The 14874-nt window shown below is 41.5% G+C and overlaps 3 protein-coding genes across 3 annotated transcripts in view; 1 reads left to right on the top strand and 2 right to left on the bottom strand.

Annotated features, from left to right (window-relative positions):
• Window positions 1–2024: 2024 nt before the first annotated feature.
• On the bottom strand, window positions 2025–6030 carry srsf6b (serine and arginine rich splicing factor 6b). The gene is made up of 7 exons (XM_085353750.1): window positions 5865–6030; window positions 5007–5149; window positions 3848–3850; window positions 3602–3720; window positions 3091–3293; window positions 2857–2919; window positions 2025–2468 (listed from the first exon to the last, which is right to left on the bottom strand). Exons 1-7 carry the CDS (start codon window positions 5969–5971, stop codon window positions 2084–2086), a joined length of 1023 nt encoding a protein of 340 aa, XP_085209876.1. The 5' UTR covers window positions 5972–6030; the 3' UTR covers window positions 2025–2083.
• A 1466-nt stretch (window positions 6031–7496) lies between these two features.
• acot8 (acyl-CoA thioesterase 8) lies at window positions 7497–11559 on the bottom strand. The gene is made up of 6 exons (XM_085353748.1): window positions 11357–11559; window positions 10316–10452; window positions 9884–10109; window positions 8919–9076; window positions 8637–8828; window positions 7497–7639 (listed from the first exon to the last, which is right to left on the bottom strand). The coding sequence occupies exons 1-6, from the start codon at window positions 11554–11556 to the stop codon at window positions 7521–7523; spliced, it is 1032 nt and encodes a 343-aa protein (XP_085209874.1). The 5' UTR covers window positions 11557–11559; the 3' UTR covers window positions 7497–7520.
• Window positions 11560–14026: 2467 nt separating this feature from the next.
• phactr3b (phosphatase and actin regulator 3b) overlaps window positions 14027–14874 on the top strand; it is a 70008-nt gene continuing 69160 nt past the window's right edge. The window contains exon 1 of the mRNA XM_085353747.1: window positions 14027–14135. Within this exon, the coding sequence (XP_085209873.1) occupies window positions 14027–14135 (109 nt within the window). The remainder of the gene's footprint in view (window positions 14136–14874) is intronic.

Here is a 14874-nt window from a genome sequence, read left to right as displayed (position 1 = left end):
AGAGGCTCACACTCATTCCAAAAAATATATTTTTTTAGTTATGGTAAATGGCCTGTATTTATATAGCGCTTTTCTAGTCCCTAAGGACCCCAAAGCGCTTTACATATCCAGTCATCCACCCATTCACACACTGGTGATGGCAAGCTACATTGTAGCCACAGCCACCCTGGGGCGCACTGACAGAGGCGAGGCTGCCGGACACTGGCGCCACCGGGCCCTCTGACCACCACCAGTAGGCAACGGGTGAAGTGTCTTGCCCAAGGACACAACGACCGAGACTGTCCAAGCCGGGGCTCGAACCGGCAACCTTCCGATTACAAGGCGAACTCCCAACTCTTGAGCCACGATCGTAGTTATGATATCTGTTCCTCCAGTCTGCCTTCAGCACAAAAATATCTGCCTTTTCTGGAAGAACTGGAGTCAGGATCTGAGAATGTGTGTGGGACCCTGGAGGCCAGCTGGTGAGTCTGTAGGAGGAGATGGAGTGGTGTTCCCCCTCGGACTCTGCTGCACAGGGGTAAAAAAAGGTGTCATCAGCTGCTCTGAGTGAAACAATCCCCTGACTGCGATATGAGGAAACTCCTTGGACCCCGTAACCAGGTCAGGGTAAAGGGAGAGGAATAGATTGTTCATAGAGTCCAAATGGCTGCTGTTTAAAGGATGGTTCCTCAAGTTTGTGATGAAAATCTGACGTACGAACATCACACAACTGTGGGATACTGTCTGTTCGTGACTTGGACAGGGGGAACAAACTGTAGCAGGATCAGCCTGATATTATTTGTATCCCACTGTAACTTTACTGTATAAAGAGCTAACATCTCCAAAATTTCAGGAGTAGTTAGTCATTATAAGAAGTGTTTATGAACTAAAAATCAAGAATGTGGGGTGCTGTTTGTCCATGATTTGGAAAGCCCAGAGCGTGCTCCCGACGCTGGGGAAACAAATTCTGCCGTGGATACTTACCTTGGCATCACTGTTGTGCAGGTGAAGCCAAAGACAAGATAGGCTTCATCATATTTTCTAGTCTTTGGCTTGGAAACATATTTGGCGTTACTTCATCTTCTGCTTTGCGTTTGTGTGGGAGCCCCCCCACACACACACACACTTTGGGAACAACTGTGTTACTGGGTGGTTGTGGCCTATGAGGTGAGTCACATTCGCCCCTAAGTAATGAATACATTTCATACAAATCATCTACTGATGGAAATGTTGGCAGTTCCATCCCTGGCTGCTCCAGTCTGTATCCCAAAGTATCCTTGGGCACAATACTGAACACAAGTTGAATGTGGGAAAGAAAGTTAGAGAAGGAAAACGTTAGATAGAAAGCCCTTAGATGTAGGAAGGGTGCTTGTATGAATGTGTGTGAATGACGCATGTTGTATAAAGTGCTTTGAGTGCATGAGTAGAAAAGTGCTATATAAAAGTTCATTTTATAAAGCAGTTGCTTATTGCTATGTGATAGCCTCTATCAGATTTGGAGGTAGACTCCAGGTGCCTTATTCGTGGTAAAACAAGAGACAGATTTATCTGTGAGGATTTCTCTCTTTTTTTTTTTTTTACAAACTAGCTTCAAATGAATGAATATTAGTAAATAAAAAAAATTTAAATAAATATTGTTAAACATTAACAAAAAACAGCAGAGCTTGTTCTTTTTATTCTGTTATTTTATTACAATATAACATTACAAATAAATGATGTAGACTGTTTAAAAAGGACTGGGGACTTTAAAAGGCAAACAGCTAAAAAAAACAACCATCACAAACCATGCAAATGTATTCATTACAAAAGTATTAGTTGGGACTGAAAAAATATGAAGCAACTTTCGCTGCTGCTGTCAGCGGTTCGACTCAAATTGTACATTTGGACTTCACTAAAGAGAGAAATACTGTCACGTAAAGAGTTTCATCTAATAACTATTTAATTTAACAGAAAATACAAACGAAGAAACAAAAAAAAAAAAAAAAAAGACTGTCAAGAAAAGACAGATTTATAGATTTCACAGCCTCCCAGTTTGTGCCAGAAGATTGAAACCTTTCTGCTTCTGTAAACACCTCAGACAGGCCTGAGATTGTCAGAGATCCAATCAATCCTGCGAGGCCGATCTGGATCGAGAGCGAGACTTGGAGCGGGAGGCGGAGTGCTTGGCAGGGGACTTGGATGCCTCCTTGCTCGGGGGTGATTTGGAGGTATCTTTCTCTCCCCTACTCTCTGAACGGGACCTTGATCGGCTTCGTGACTTCTTACTGGACGACTTCTCCTTGGAAGGACTCCGGGATTTGCGCGTGGCTTTGACTTTGGATGAGCTCTTGGAGCGAGACTTCCGAGTGCTGCTCTTGGAGGGACTGTGAGATTTGCGAGTGCGAGAACGAAACTTCTCTGGAGATTTAGAACGGGAGTTCCTCTTGGATCTGGAATGCGACTTCCCCTCTGACCTGGAGCGAGATCGCCCTTTGCTGCGTGACCGAGACCTGCAAAACACACACACACACACACACACACACACACACACACACACAGAGAGGGAGAGGGAGAGGAATAATTCATCACCAACTTGGTCTGGTCCCTGCACACCATCAACTACCAGGTTTCAGGACTGAGATGTAGTACACAATCACAGTAACTGGGTACTTTGGCTTTCTCTGACACCATATTTCCTTAATAACATGACAAAAACATGACTTCCTGCTGCTGAAAAGTTTAAAAAACTGAACAGATGAAGAAGCAGTCCACATGAAAATGACAAATGGGTTTGCCGTCTTCGTCAAAGTGGAACCACTAAAATTAAAACGGCTGCTGAAAAGACAAAAAGCTAAATATGCTTAAAGCATGAGACAAAGCCATTCAAACGTAACTGACCGTGAGCGGGACCTGGACGAGCTTCTACTTCTGCGGCTGTGAGAGCGCCGTCTGCTACGAGACCTGTGGGTTCGAAAGTAAAAATAACTTTAAAGTGGACGTGGAAATCTGCTCACCACCAACATTACGTGTTAAGTTTAAAATAATCCTTAATTATGCTGAACAGCAATTACAGATAAAACATAAGAAAAGTGAACAAACAATAAGCATGAAAAAAATATAAGCCTCACTTACCTGGATCTGCTGCCAGAATATGAGCGTCGGCGGCGAGGTTTGTCTTCCACCAGACGAATCTTCCTTCCATTAATATCAGTGCCGTCCAGTTTTTCCAGAGCTCGTTTCATGTCTGAACGGGAACGAAATTCGATGACGCCCTCGTTGGCCCGTCCTTTATGAGCGTCAGCATAGGTTACTTCACCCGCCTGCCTCATAAAGTCCTATGACACAAATAAAAACATGACTCTGAAAATGACTGTGGCTAGTTGTGGATGACATGTGGCACGTTAGCTCTATCTACCACTGGACATTATTAAGCTGTTCCCACACAGGAAGCAATTTGCTTGTTGCACATCGATTTGAAACTGAAGTTTGGTTGTTCGTGTAGCAGCCAATCAAATCTCAAAACAGATTCATCCTGTAGGTGGTTAGGTCCAGGCTAATTTTTCTTTCTTGCAAGGGCAACTGCCATCCTCTGCTGACATGCAGAGGTGGTCAGGAAAAGGAGACAGGAGATACAAAGTCTCACCTTAAGGTCCTGCCAGCTGCACCTGCTGGACAGGTTCTCCACAATGAGGCGGTGTTCAGTGCGAACAGGTGGCCCGTACTTATCCCTGCCGGTGCGATTCCAACTGCTGTAGCCTCCACCTTCAACAAAGACAGAGAGACTAACATTTCATTCAAGGCCAGAAAACCTCAAAAAAAGGACCAAACTGGCCTAAAAAGATTTACTAGATCACTGCAGACTGAACCTCTCTTGTTTTTGTTCTTAAACCTCCTTCAACTATTAATTATACCATCAACTAATACCTGTGAACCTGTCTTAATTGTGTAAGTGAAGGGGATTAAAGATGCCAGTGGTTTTTAGTATAAATCCCAGAGTCCTATTGATTGTTTTATATGTAGACAGGGATCGCTTAATTTAGCATTTAAAGAACAGAGAAAATGTGCAGCACCCTATGCCCTGTGGACAAGGAATAAAAACCACTTTATTAAGAATTACACAGCAGTTCTTCTCCTTTAGTTGTATTTATTAAACAGCTACAGATTTGCCTAAATATACAAAAAAAAGGATTTTTTATTCTGTCCTTATAAGACACATCTAACGCCTCTTTTTTTCTCTTTATATACTGGGAATAATGTGATGCTTGATTCTTGCTGTTGAAGCTGTTTTAGAGTCTACAGTTTAAATATAAGGTAAGGCTCTTTCTAAATTTCTTATTTTCTAGTCTTACTGTACAATAAAATATGCCTTGTTCTGAACTCTATCCACTTGAAACTCAATGACACAAACATGAAACCTACCAAACTCTTTTACTACAGAGTACAGGGAGCCAATTCACAGGCTCAAACGCGTGTTGGCTCGATCCTCTGCGACATGTCTTGCGTCAGTAAAACCAACAGGATTCCTCACCATCACCCTGGTCTATTGGAAAAGGGTGCTGTCATCACGGCTTCCGGTTATGTCAACCAATGGTCAAAGGGCAAAGGTCACACACACATTTCAAGGGAGAAAACCCAGGCCAAACAGGTCAGGCAGTCATCGTTACCCTCATTGGACTCGGACCCAGCCCGCAGTGGACTCTTTCAAATTGAAACATCAAGCACTGTGTTAATGTCGACTTCAAATTGAATACATCGTAGCTTCACAAGTCTTACCTTTTCTTTAATCACTGTTACTCATTGGATTTTAATACAGTTCTCTTTACACAAAGGCACAATGGATTTGAGTGCTAATGGGAATAGACGTGTAAATTAGCAATGTGTATGGCAGGGCATGTCACATGTGTACAGGCAGCTTCAGTGAAACTCATTTAATTCTTTGCTTCAAGAGTCAGTGCAAGTGTAGCTCACGTTAGTTAGCACAAACGTGTAAGAACCCCACGTCTGTATGACAATCATGCTTTGCTCTCAATCAGACGTGTTCAACTTACTACGTCCCCCATAGCCATATCCGTCTCTCCTGGGTCCACGGGCATGCTCGATAACGACCCGCTCTCCACAAAGTTCCTTTCCATTCAGCTCATACACAGCATCATCAGCATCTCGCATGTCCTCAAACTCGACAAAGCCGTACCTAAGAATCAGTGTGCAGGAGTCAAAACAATGGCAAACACTAGCCATTAATATCATTACCAATTAATGCAAATGATTCATAATTAACTCTAAAGACTGTCTAATATGGTAAACTTTTAATCAGCGGCTAAGAGAACTGCTTTCCAATTTAAAAATCCTGGTGCTCCTGTCAAACTTTACAAGCAAGGGAATAAAGGGATTTGGGAAGCTATGGCAATTAATCTAGGAATATTTCTGTAAAGTTTATCATAGACTCTGACTCTATCTGATCTGATTTGGTAATTATATGCAATCTATTTCTCTAATACAGCAATTATCTAAAACTTACACTTAACTATTATATTTGTGCTCAGCAGCCTTTCTGTTTTGTAGGCATATAACCAGAATACAACCAGCTGGCAGCCAGCTGATAGAGTCCCCTTGTTTGCGCTCACTGACAAATTCTCATTTAAACTGATGATTGACCCTGTAGCGTTTCCCAAGCAGCTAGTGTAATGTTAGCGAAGAAAAATTAGCTAAAAGTACCAAAAGCAGAGCTTTGTAAAACTTAAATGACAAAAGACAGGACACTGTACCGCAAATTCAACTTTTAGCTGACATTAGCGCGGTTAGCACCGCACACTGTCCCTACTAGGGCATCAACTCTCGGGGTTAACATTAAAATAACATCAAGCTAGCTCACTAGCTAGCAGCTAAGAAAGATGAGACGGTCTTACCCATTTTTCAGGTCGATCTCTAATAATTTGCCATAGCCACTAAAAAACCTTTGAATATCTTTCTCTCGAACATGGTAGCTAAGTTTGCCAACATAGACCCGAGGCATGCCTGAAAATATTGGGCAGAACAAGTTAAACACAACTTGTTTGGAGCTACACACAGGCCTAGGCGACGCTCGAGGTTAGACTTCCGGAAAAAACAACTTCAGAATAAAAGCTGACGAAAATGTAGGCACAAAGTACACACTTCAGTTTTGTGTGTGTGAAGCTTGTACTAGGGCTGCCACGATTTGTCGACTAGTCACGATTACGTCGACTATCAAAATCGTCGACGACTGATTTAATAGTCGACGCGTCGTTTGAAACTTTGTACGATCACAAAAGACGCAGGAATAAGTGGCAGGATTTAAGAGTGTAATAACGGACTGAAACAGAAGATGGCAGCATTGCATGTACAAGGATGTCAGCTACCGTTAAACCCCGAAGAAGAAGAAGAAGAAGAAGAAGCAGCTGTGTCCCAGAATTCATAGCGCGGCCCAGCGCAGTTTCCAACAATGGCGGCAGCTAGTTAGTTTTAATGTTACTCTTATTATTCTTTCTGGGTCACAAAATAAACGTTTAACATATTTTCAGGCGAGAATGTAGCTGTGTAAACCTCAAATATCTGCTCAGTTTATCAGGACACCACATATTTTCAAAAGCGCTCCGACGTTTTCGGAGACATCTGTTACCCACTAGCTCGTTAGCGAGCCGGGGGCTAGGCTCACTAGCGCCGTGAGAACACCGGACTCCCCGCAAATCGTTTTCAAACCCACCGCCGTCTTTCGCTACTCAGGTTAAATATATATGAGTCACTTAGATAACTTAAAATGTTATTGTTTGGCTTTTTTTTTTTTAGTATTTTATTTGTTCCTGAGTAAATCAGTTTGTCTGAGATTAAAGTTATAGTTTTTACACAGCTGAATAAACGTCAAGCAGACAGCTGATTATCAGAAGTGTGAGATGCTCCAGAATATACTCCAGTGTCCTGTTATATTTTAGATAGCAAGGAGTTTATTAATCTTCACCGAAACAATCTGCAAATTTCATTAAAATTCAATAAACTATCATCTTGTCTTTATTTTTAGTTAGCACAGACCTTAAACACTTAAAGCTGTAAGCTAATGATAGTTATATAAGAGCAGATGCTGCTGGTGCAATAAGCTGTACGTTTTACGTCTAATGGATGATGATCTGATTAGTCGACTAATCGCAAAAATAATCGGTGACTAGTCGACTATCAAAATAATCGTTTGTGGCAGCCCTAGCTTGTACATAAGACCTGTGCGGTACCTTCACACTGTACATGTCTCTTTTGACTTATGTGAATATTCAAGTCTTTGCCTTGATAAGGAGAATTTCCTGTAGGAATATGAATGAAGGATTGAATCATGTTTATGTGTGAGAATGAAGGCATTTCTCAAACAAATGACAAGCGTGCATCCATTACAACTATTTTAGTCTTTATTGACGGAAAATACATTTATTAAAATTTTTTTTTTTTAAAAAATCATGCTTTCATATATTAATTTTTAAACGTTTAGAATTCTTTTGCTAATCATATAATTAGATTATACAAATAAATTAGGGTTTCAAAAGGAAACCCATAAAGTATCCCTATAATTTGCTGGGCTCAGTGACTGGTTTCACTCTCAGGACACCCTCCTGGGAACATGAGGCAGCCAGCATCCCATCTCTTCTCCACATTCGGCCCTGCACCAGTCCCCTGCTGCTCCCTGTAGGGCACAAAACAGAAAGTCATTTCAGGAATGGACAAAAGGACAAGCAAAGCATAAACAAATACAAAGTCTTTGAAAGTTAGAACCAAATACACAACAATCATCATCACTGATGATGGTACTCAAAAATACTACTGTTACATTAATACTACTTAAGATAAGATTTTATTGGTTCCACAACGGGGAAATTTCAAGGTTCAAGGTTCTTTATTCGTCACATGCATAGTTATACTTATGCATGGGGGGGGGGGGTTGTTTTTGCGGTACCTCAGCTCAGGTACAGATATCAGAAGGAAAATACAAAAAATACAAATAAAATAGAAACAAATATAAAATAAGTAAGATAATACACAATATACAACGGTAGCATACACAGTGATTATAGATATGGTTGTGGAAATATGCAAGACATAAACTATATAGCTTAACATAACTATTCTACCACTACTATTCCTATGTAAGTAATAGATATCTATAAGTATAGATATCAGACATCAGAGACATCAGAGAAACACTTTAAATGTTTTAGTATTATAAATGGTATGCACAGTTATTAGTTTAGGTAGTTATCAACATAATTAGACTAAAAGACTTAAAACAAACACAGATGATGGATTATAAACACTGTAATGAGGATGGGAACAGATAACTCATGGGGTGTAACAATAATCATGCACTGATGAACTATCTATCTATCTCCCATGACAACAAATTATAACAAAGAAAAGCTAAAAACAATATTTAATCTAATAAAAATGAAACACATACCATGTGTTCCCAGGGACAGAAAAACAAAGACTGCTTTTCAAACGAGTTCAAGCTACTAGTTTGAATAATGCAGGACATTACTTGTGGACTTTGTTTCAAAATAAAAACAAAGTGCTTACCTAAGAAAACAGTGAAGCTGGAAACATGACCGGTCATATTCTGATGTTAAAAACATATGCTTTACTGTGTTCTGCATTCGTTCTTGAGATGTGACCAACATACTGACCTGCCCATGGGCTCTCACACTCGTACAGCATCCACTCATCACTGCGGAACGTGCTGTGGAACCACATGGAGTGGTCGAGCGAGGCGGCGAACTTGGCCCTGTACTCTGGGTAAGGCAGCAGCACTGTGCCCAGCAGAGCAAAGTCTGACACATAAGCAGCAACGCAGCAGTGTAGCTTCATGTTACCTTCCCCTACGCAAACACACAACAAAAACAGCTTAGCATGTACCATACGTCTTACTCTGATCTCAAACACGAGGCAGGATGACAATGATATTTTACCAATATGTCCTCGTGCTCGCCCCCAAAACAGCCTTCTTGGTTGCTCTGGACCCAGTCTGTAAAAGTGTGCTGGGTTGACTGGTTTTATCTCAATGGGGACTTCATTAGCCAGCAGTTTTTTCAGGCCTTTCTTTGCCTCCTCTGCCAGGTCAGGTTTACTGCAAAACAACCCACAGACAGAGAGAAAACACAGTTATATGTTTGCTTTATTTATTCTAACTGCAGTTCTTTAGTAATGCATAATAGCAGTGTTAGCAAAACTGTTGTTTTAAACAATAATAATAAGTTTTACATTTTTTGATGTCTATGAACTTCAAGATTTTTGACTTCAAAAATAAAATGCTAGTGTGGTTTCTCCTGATTAATGATCCTAATCCATGAAGTTTGCATAATAAATAAAGTGAAGTTTTATATGATTATAACTAAAGTGAATACAAAAAACCCCACAGGGTACCTGAAACTAGACAGATGGATAATGACAAATTTAGCAGACTTTATAGCTGGACTCAGATATTAGTGTTGTAAACAACAGCTTAACCAACAGTTAAATCTAAGTTTTAATCAGCTGATATGTGTCGTAGGAGAAACAACACAATCTGGACTTGTCAAAGTGAAAAAGCTCTTGTTAGCACTTCCTCTCAGCTCCTTACCGTACACGCTTGCAAACAAAGACACAATGCAGAGAGAAAACAGTGAAGCTGGAAACATGATTATAAAAAAGTTTTTTTTTTAAAAACAGCAACTAAAGCGATCTGCAATAGTGTCGTTCACAAGACTGCTCCTTGGTCACACACAAAGTTTTGGTCAGTGTGACTTTAGAGGCCATTCTGCCTGAGGAAGCCTCAAAGGTGCCTAAAATTTACAGAAAACAGTGACTTGGAATGTTATTTTATATAGCTTTAAGCACAATTTGGATCAGACGAAGGCACAGTCTAATCCACAATAATAAATAAAGTCAATGCTACCTGAGGTAATGGTGAATAAGTTCCTCCACGGTGAGGAGGTCTTCAGGCGGAGGGACCACTGGCATGGGGAACTGGTGCTGCAGGGGGCTGGGCTGCAGTGTTTGGAAGGAGGCTTGGCAGATTAGTATGGGCTGTCCATGCTGGATGGCCTTCACAGAGCGCACGGTGAAGCTGCGGCCATCTCGCGTGCGGTCCACCTGGTAAAGCACCGGAACCTTCGGATCACCTGGAAAACACCAAGAACAGTAAAGTGCTATCATAACTGACTGAAAATGAAAACAGGTGCACATTTGCTTGTACAGAAAAAGAAGAGGAGATGAAGCTATTTAAGCCCATCTGTATGTTGTCTCTTTCTCTCTGTCTTTGCTGACTTCCAAATGGATTCTTTGTAATGTTATTCTTTCATCACCGAGGAAGTTCAGCTCATCTTACCTGCTCGGACAAAGTAGCAGTGCAGAGAGTGGGCGTACAGGCTGTCGCTCACAGACTTGGCCGCAGCCACCAGGGCCTGGCCAACTATCTGACCTCCAAACAGACGCTGAGTGCGGGGCACCCAGTGGTGGGTCCCCCTGTGGGAACAGAGGATACACTGCTGAAAGGTAATCAGGCAAATGCTTATAAAAGGTGAACTGAACTTACCACAGAACGTAAAGAAAATTTGTGTTTGGTGGATTATTTTATTTATATACCATTTGAAATCCTGTTTATTTCCCCTTAAATGGTGCCACATTTGGATCTATCATCTTTCGCCTCCGTTGATGACAAGCCTAGCTTTTCCAGTGAGGGAGACGCTGCCCCACACCATCACACTGCCTCCACCAAAAGCTGGTGCAGCAATCAGTGTAGTGTTCTCTACATCTTCTCCACACTTTGACCCTATGATCCCGTTGCTGTCGCAGAATATGAACTCATTGCTGAACATAACTTTCCTCCCAACACGTTCTCATCCCAATGTCTAACATACCGACGCAATGTGCCAAATCGTCGGCATGAGAGCCAAATATTCCACATAACAGGGAGCGCATCCCCTGTTATATGGAATATTTGGCCTTAAATTTGGAGTTGGTACTAGGGCTCCATCCAGATAATGCGGCAGCTTGGTTTTGTGGAAAACAGGCTTGAAGTTGTCCTATGCATACTTTCAATAAAGGCCATAATTTCGTTGTACATGTACAATGACAACAAATGCCTATTCCATTGATTCCTAATCAGTCAAACGTGGCGTGCTTAGAGCAGACACCTGCTGACCGCTGTAGGAGGGTCCATGCTCACAGGTGCTGCTTGCTAATCAGGAGCCAATCAGGTCCCTGGTTGTCAACACCTGTGGTACCAGAAGCTCAAAAAGAGTCAGCAGCAGATAGAGAAGGTTTGGGAGGTCGCTGCCTACAATGACGTGTTTTAAATATTACCTTCCTGTTGTATACCGAGCGGGGACCAGTGCACATCAAACAGCGAGCTGCAGTGGAAACTTACCGGTACAGGTCGACATCCAGCTTCTCCAGGTTTAAAACGCTGGTGAGGAGGACGCTTTTCAGGTCCTGCTGATACTGAGAGTTACGGCTCTGCGAAACGTCATCTTGTTCTGATTTCAGTGCCTCATTAGCTTCCAGAATTTTGTTTTTATCGATTAAACCGCTATTTTCATGACATCCGCCGAGTTCTTTCTCCGCCATGTTTGTTTGGAAACTTCTTCTACACTGTAAAAGGAAAAAATGGTGAAAAGTTCATAACTGCCACCTAGCGTTGGGACAAAACACAGACATTTACTACTACCATTAAAGTACCAAAGTTTCTCAGCACTTGAATTGGATCCATTTATTTTGCACTTTTGCAAAGACACGGATCGGGTATAACATTATGAACGCCTGACTAATGTGTTGGTTCCCTCTTTTTGCCCTGACCCATCGAGGCATGGACTCCTCTAGACCCCTGAAGGTGTGCTGTCGTATCAACACTAAGGTGTCTATATTGTGATTAGAAAATTAACCACCTGACTGGTTCACTGCATATTTGTGCAGCGTTTATATAGCAGGTCTTCCTTTACATTGTTAATGTTGTAGTGTGTTATCATTGGCATATGGCAAAATATGTAAATGAGTGTCTGAGAACAACATGTTTATTGATTTGAGTTTTACTCTGACGGCATTTTGAAGGGAACGTCTTAATAAGGAGGAAACAATACGTCTCTTACTTGTCGAGGAGTTATCAGTCTTCTTAGCTGTGCTTGAAACAGTCAGAGCAGAATAATGATTTTCCTTTACCAGTCATTCTGGTCATATTATGGCATTTACAGGGATGGCGTTAGGGACACTCATGGACAGTTTAAAGTATTTACAGTTGGTTTACTGTTTTCATTTCTAAATTTGGTAAGCAGTCACAAGATAGTAGGTTTTAGTATACATTCGCAAACAGTTTCCAGACCTTTACAGACTGTTGTTAAAGAAAATTAGATAAATGAGAGACTACACAGTGTTACCCTCTCTAGAGGGATTTGAGACTGCCATCAAATTCCAAATAGTCTTTAACAAAAATTATTTAAACACTTGACATACTTTGTATTGTGAATAAAATATGAGTTTTTAAGATTTGCAAATTATTGCATTGTTTTTATTTACATTTTACAGTGTGCAGTGTCTTTGTACCTTTCATCAACTCAATAAATCCAACTATCAGCTTTTTATTAAAATTTGTCGTCTGTTTGTGGTTTTAAAATTAAATTATTAGTTAAATTTTAGTTTAGAAATTCCATAAAACTGTCATCATTAATTAAATATCGTATATACAGAAATCGAGCAGCAGGCCAGAGACGCAGAGATGACTATCAGGAAATGTGCATCATCTGTGTTGAGTCAGCGACATGTATCCACAACTCTTCAAAAGCTGTACCAAAAGAACAATTTTCTATGTGTGTGCAGTTAACCTGATATTTAATCTTTTCAAAAACGATTTGTAAAAAACAAAGGTTCTTGCTAAATGTGAAGACTTTGTGCACTGTTGCAATCTTGAGTTGAAACTGATTTTTTTTTTTTTTTTTATGTTGCTGTTGACTTTGACTTTAAAGTGACTGTTTAAGGTTGACTGTTTTTGTTTTTGTTGAAAAAAAAAAAAGATTTGTTCACTGCAGGAACCATGACTGAGTCAAGTCTATAAACTACAGTTTTCAGTGCGTCATTTGGGAGAAACATTTTCCCAAATGTACTTTACATTATACCTGCATGTTGTTATGTTTTTGTTTTTTGTTTTTTTTACTTTCTGCTTTGTTGATGGAAATGTGTTGATAACATGTTATACTCATAAGACCAACCTTTTTAATACATAATCACCAGTGATAACTGCCATTTCAAACCCAAAGCTGAAGTATCTCACATGTAATAGTGTTACGTCTGTGTTAATGACTTTGGCCATGGCAGTGAACTGAAAACGATGTCTCTGGCACTGATGTCAAATTCTGACTGCTATGCACTGCCTCTCCTCCTTATATTCAGATGTATTTGGTGCTTAAAGTGATTCAAGCGTTGATCTGAAGTATTAAGGAGAGAACAGCGCAGCAGACTTCAGAGGGATCGAGCAGCACAAACTATGAATTTAACCAACATTGACATGGTTTGCATGAACTGGACAGAAGGCTGAAACCAAAGCATGGATTCAGACGAAGATTCCATTAAGAGGCTGCCCATTTTCAGCTAATACCAAGCAGGCCATGACTCTGATGCTGCCTTCAGAGGCTGTAGGATCTATTGCTTTCAAATGTGGCCTGATATTTAAGACATTAAAGGGCAAAGAAAAAACACTAAAAGGCACAAGCCTTTCTTACCAAATTGCACAAACCGGGACTGCAACAGAGGACAGATTTAAATGGAGTTCTTTATTATATGAATTTGAATCAATATTGCGCTTTCCTAGTTTTATTTACCACTCAAATTCACTTACTACCTGTTAACGTTGCTGATTTTGCGAGCAACACCTGAAGGCGCCATGATGCTGCGCGCGTAATGGATTTCCCCAGCGCTGCTGCTTTTCGGGGACCAGGAGCTGCAGCTGCAGCACTCCGACCACATTTAATCCGCACCACCTCTTGATGCCGGTGACCTTGGCTGACGGAGATCGCCCCTTTCAGTCTCGTGTCGCCGTCTTGTTTTCACCATGGCATCATCGGATGGGCTGGAGGAGGACTGTGTGTTGCAGCGGGGAAGATCTCAGAGTGACCCGAGCAGCATCACCGAGGTCCGCCTGGGTGAAGCGCACAGAGCAGGTAAGAGGAGGGGGGCGGTAATCCGACTGCTTGTTGGACATGTGTCAGCTGTCTCATTTACTGCTGCTTCACGCGGTCGACTGGGTAGGCGTGACATCACGGAGTCCGGGCTCGCCCGCATCCAGTCACGCAGACTGCACCCGTGGTGGTCCCACTTCATTTGTGTGCTTGTGTTGTAAACGTGCGTCATTTACTACCCAGTGCTCGCTCTGGCTGTGAGAAGTAGGCCTTCTGTGTGGCTGCCTTTAAAATATCAACCACACCGTAATGAATCAGGCTATGATGGGTTTTTTTCCCCCACTAGTGTCATGCAGGTCATATGTAGAGTCCCCCTTTTTAAGCATTGCACTGATTTTATCCCAATAATGGCATCCAGACTTGTAACATCAGCTCCTCATTGCCCAAATCTCCTTCACATCATCAGGCTGTGACATCTTTGAATAAACACGATGTCATGATGTAGAACTGGGTGTTCTCTCTCTCCTCCCCCTCTCTATTCTCGCTCTCTTATTTCTGCATTTGTGAACGAGGTGTGTGCTTGCAGCATGGGGGCACACAAGTTGCTATCACACATGGACTGCAGTGTGTTGAGCCGAAGCTGACGAGAGTGCTGGTTGTGTATTTGGCTGTTTCCATGGTGATCTAAATGGCAGAAGGCAGCGCTTGGCTCTCCAACTGTGAGACGACATGGTGTTTGTCTGTCTGCTCCACACTGGTGATGTACAGCAGCCAGCAATTC

Source organism: Diplotaxodon limnothrissa, linkage group LG5 (genome assembly GCF_057381915.1).
Source record: "Diplotaxodon limnothrissa isolate DT_005_m linkage group LG5, D_limnothrissa_male_GT1.1, whole genome shotgun sequence".
NCBI classification, from domain to species: domain Eukaryota; kingdom Metazoa; phylum Chordata; class Actinopteri; order Cichliformes; family Cichlidae; genus Diplotaxodon; species Diplotaxodon limnothrissa.
The sequence above is the reverse complement of the archived record's forward strand: the minus strand, read 5'-3'. Positions and strand labels throughout refer to the sequence as shown.

What these genes read in the sequence shown, in the direction of transcription:
- srsf6b (XM_085353750.1), bottom strand. Translation starts at nt 5,971, where the DNA reads ATGCCTCGGGTCTATGTTGGCAAACTTAGCTACCATGTTCGAGAGAAA. An exon ending in GAGATCGACCTGAAAAATGG is followed by an intron (nt 5,150 to 5,864) that starts GTAAGACCGTCT and finishes ACTGATTCTTAG; the next exon opens with GTACGGCTTTGTCGAGTTTG. An exon ending in GCAGCTGGCAGGACCTTAAG is followed by an intron (nt 3,294 to 3,601) that starts GTGAGACTTTGT and finishes TTTGTGTCATAG; the next exon opens with GACTTTATGAGGCAGGCGGG.
- acot8 (XM_085353748.1), bottom strand. Translation starts at nt 11,556, where the DNA reads ATGGCGGAGAAAGAACTCGGCGGATGTCATGAAAATAGCGGTTTAATC. An exon ending in CTGCTACTTTGTCCGAGCAG is followed by an intron (nt 10,110 to 10,315) that starts GTAAGATGAGCT and finishes GGTGTTTTCCAG; the next exon opens with GTGATCCGAAGGTTCCGGTG. An exon ending in GCGAGCACGAGGACATATTG is followed by an intron (nt 8,829 to 8,918) that starts GTAAAATATCAT and finishes GTGTTTGCGTAG; the next exon opens with GGGAAGGTAACATGAAGCTA.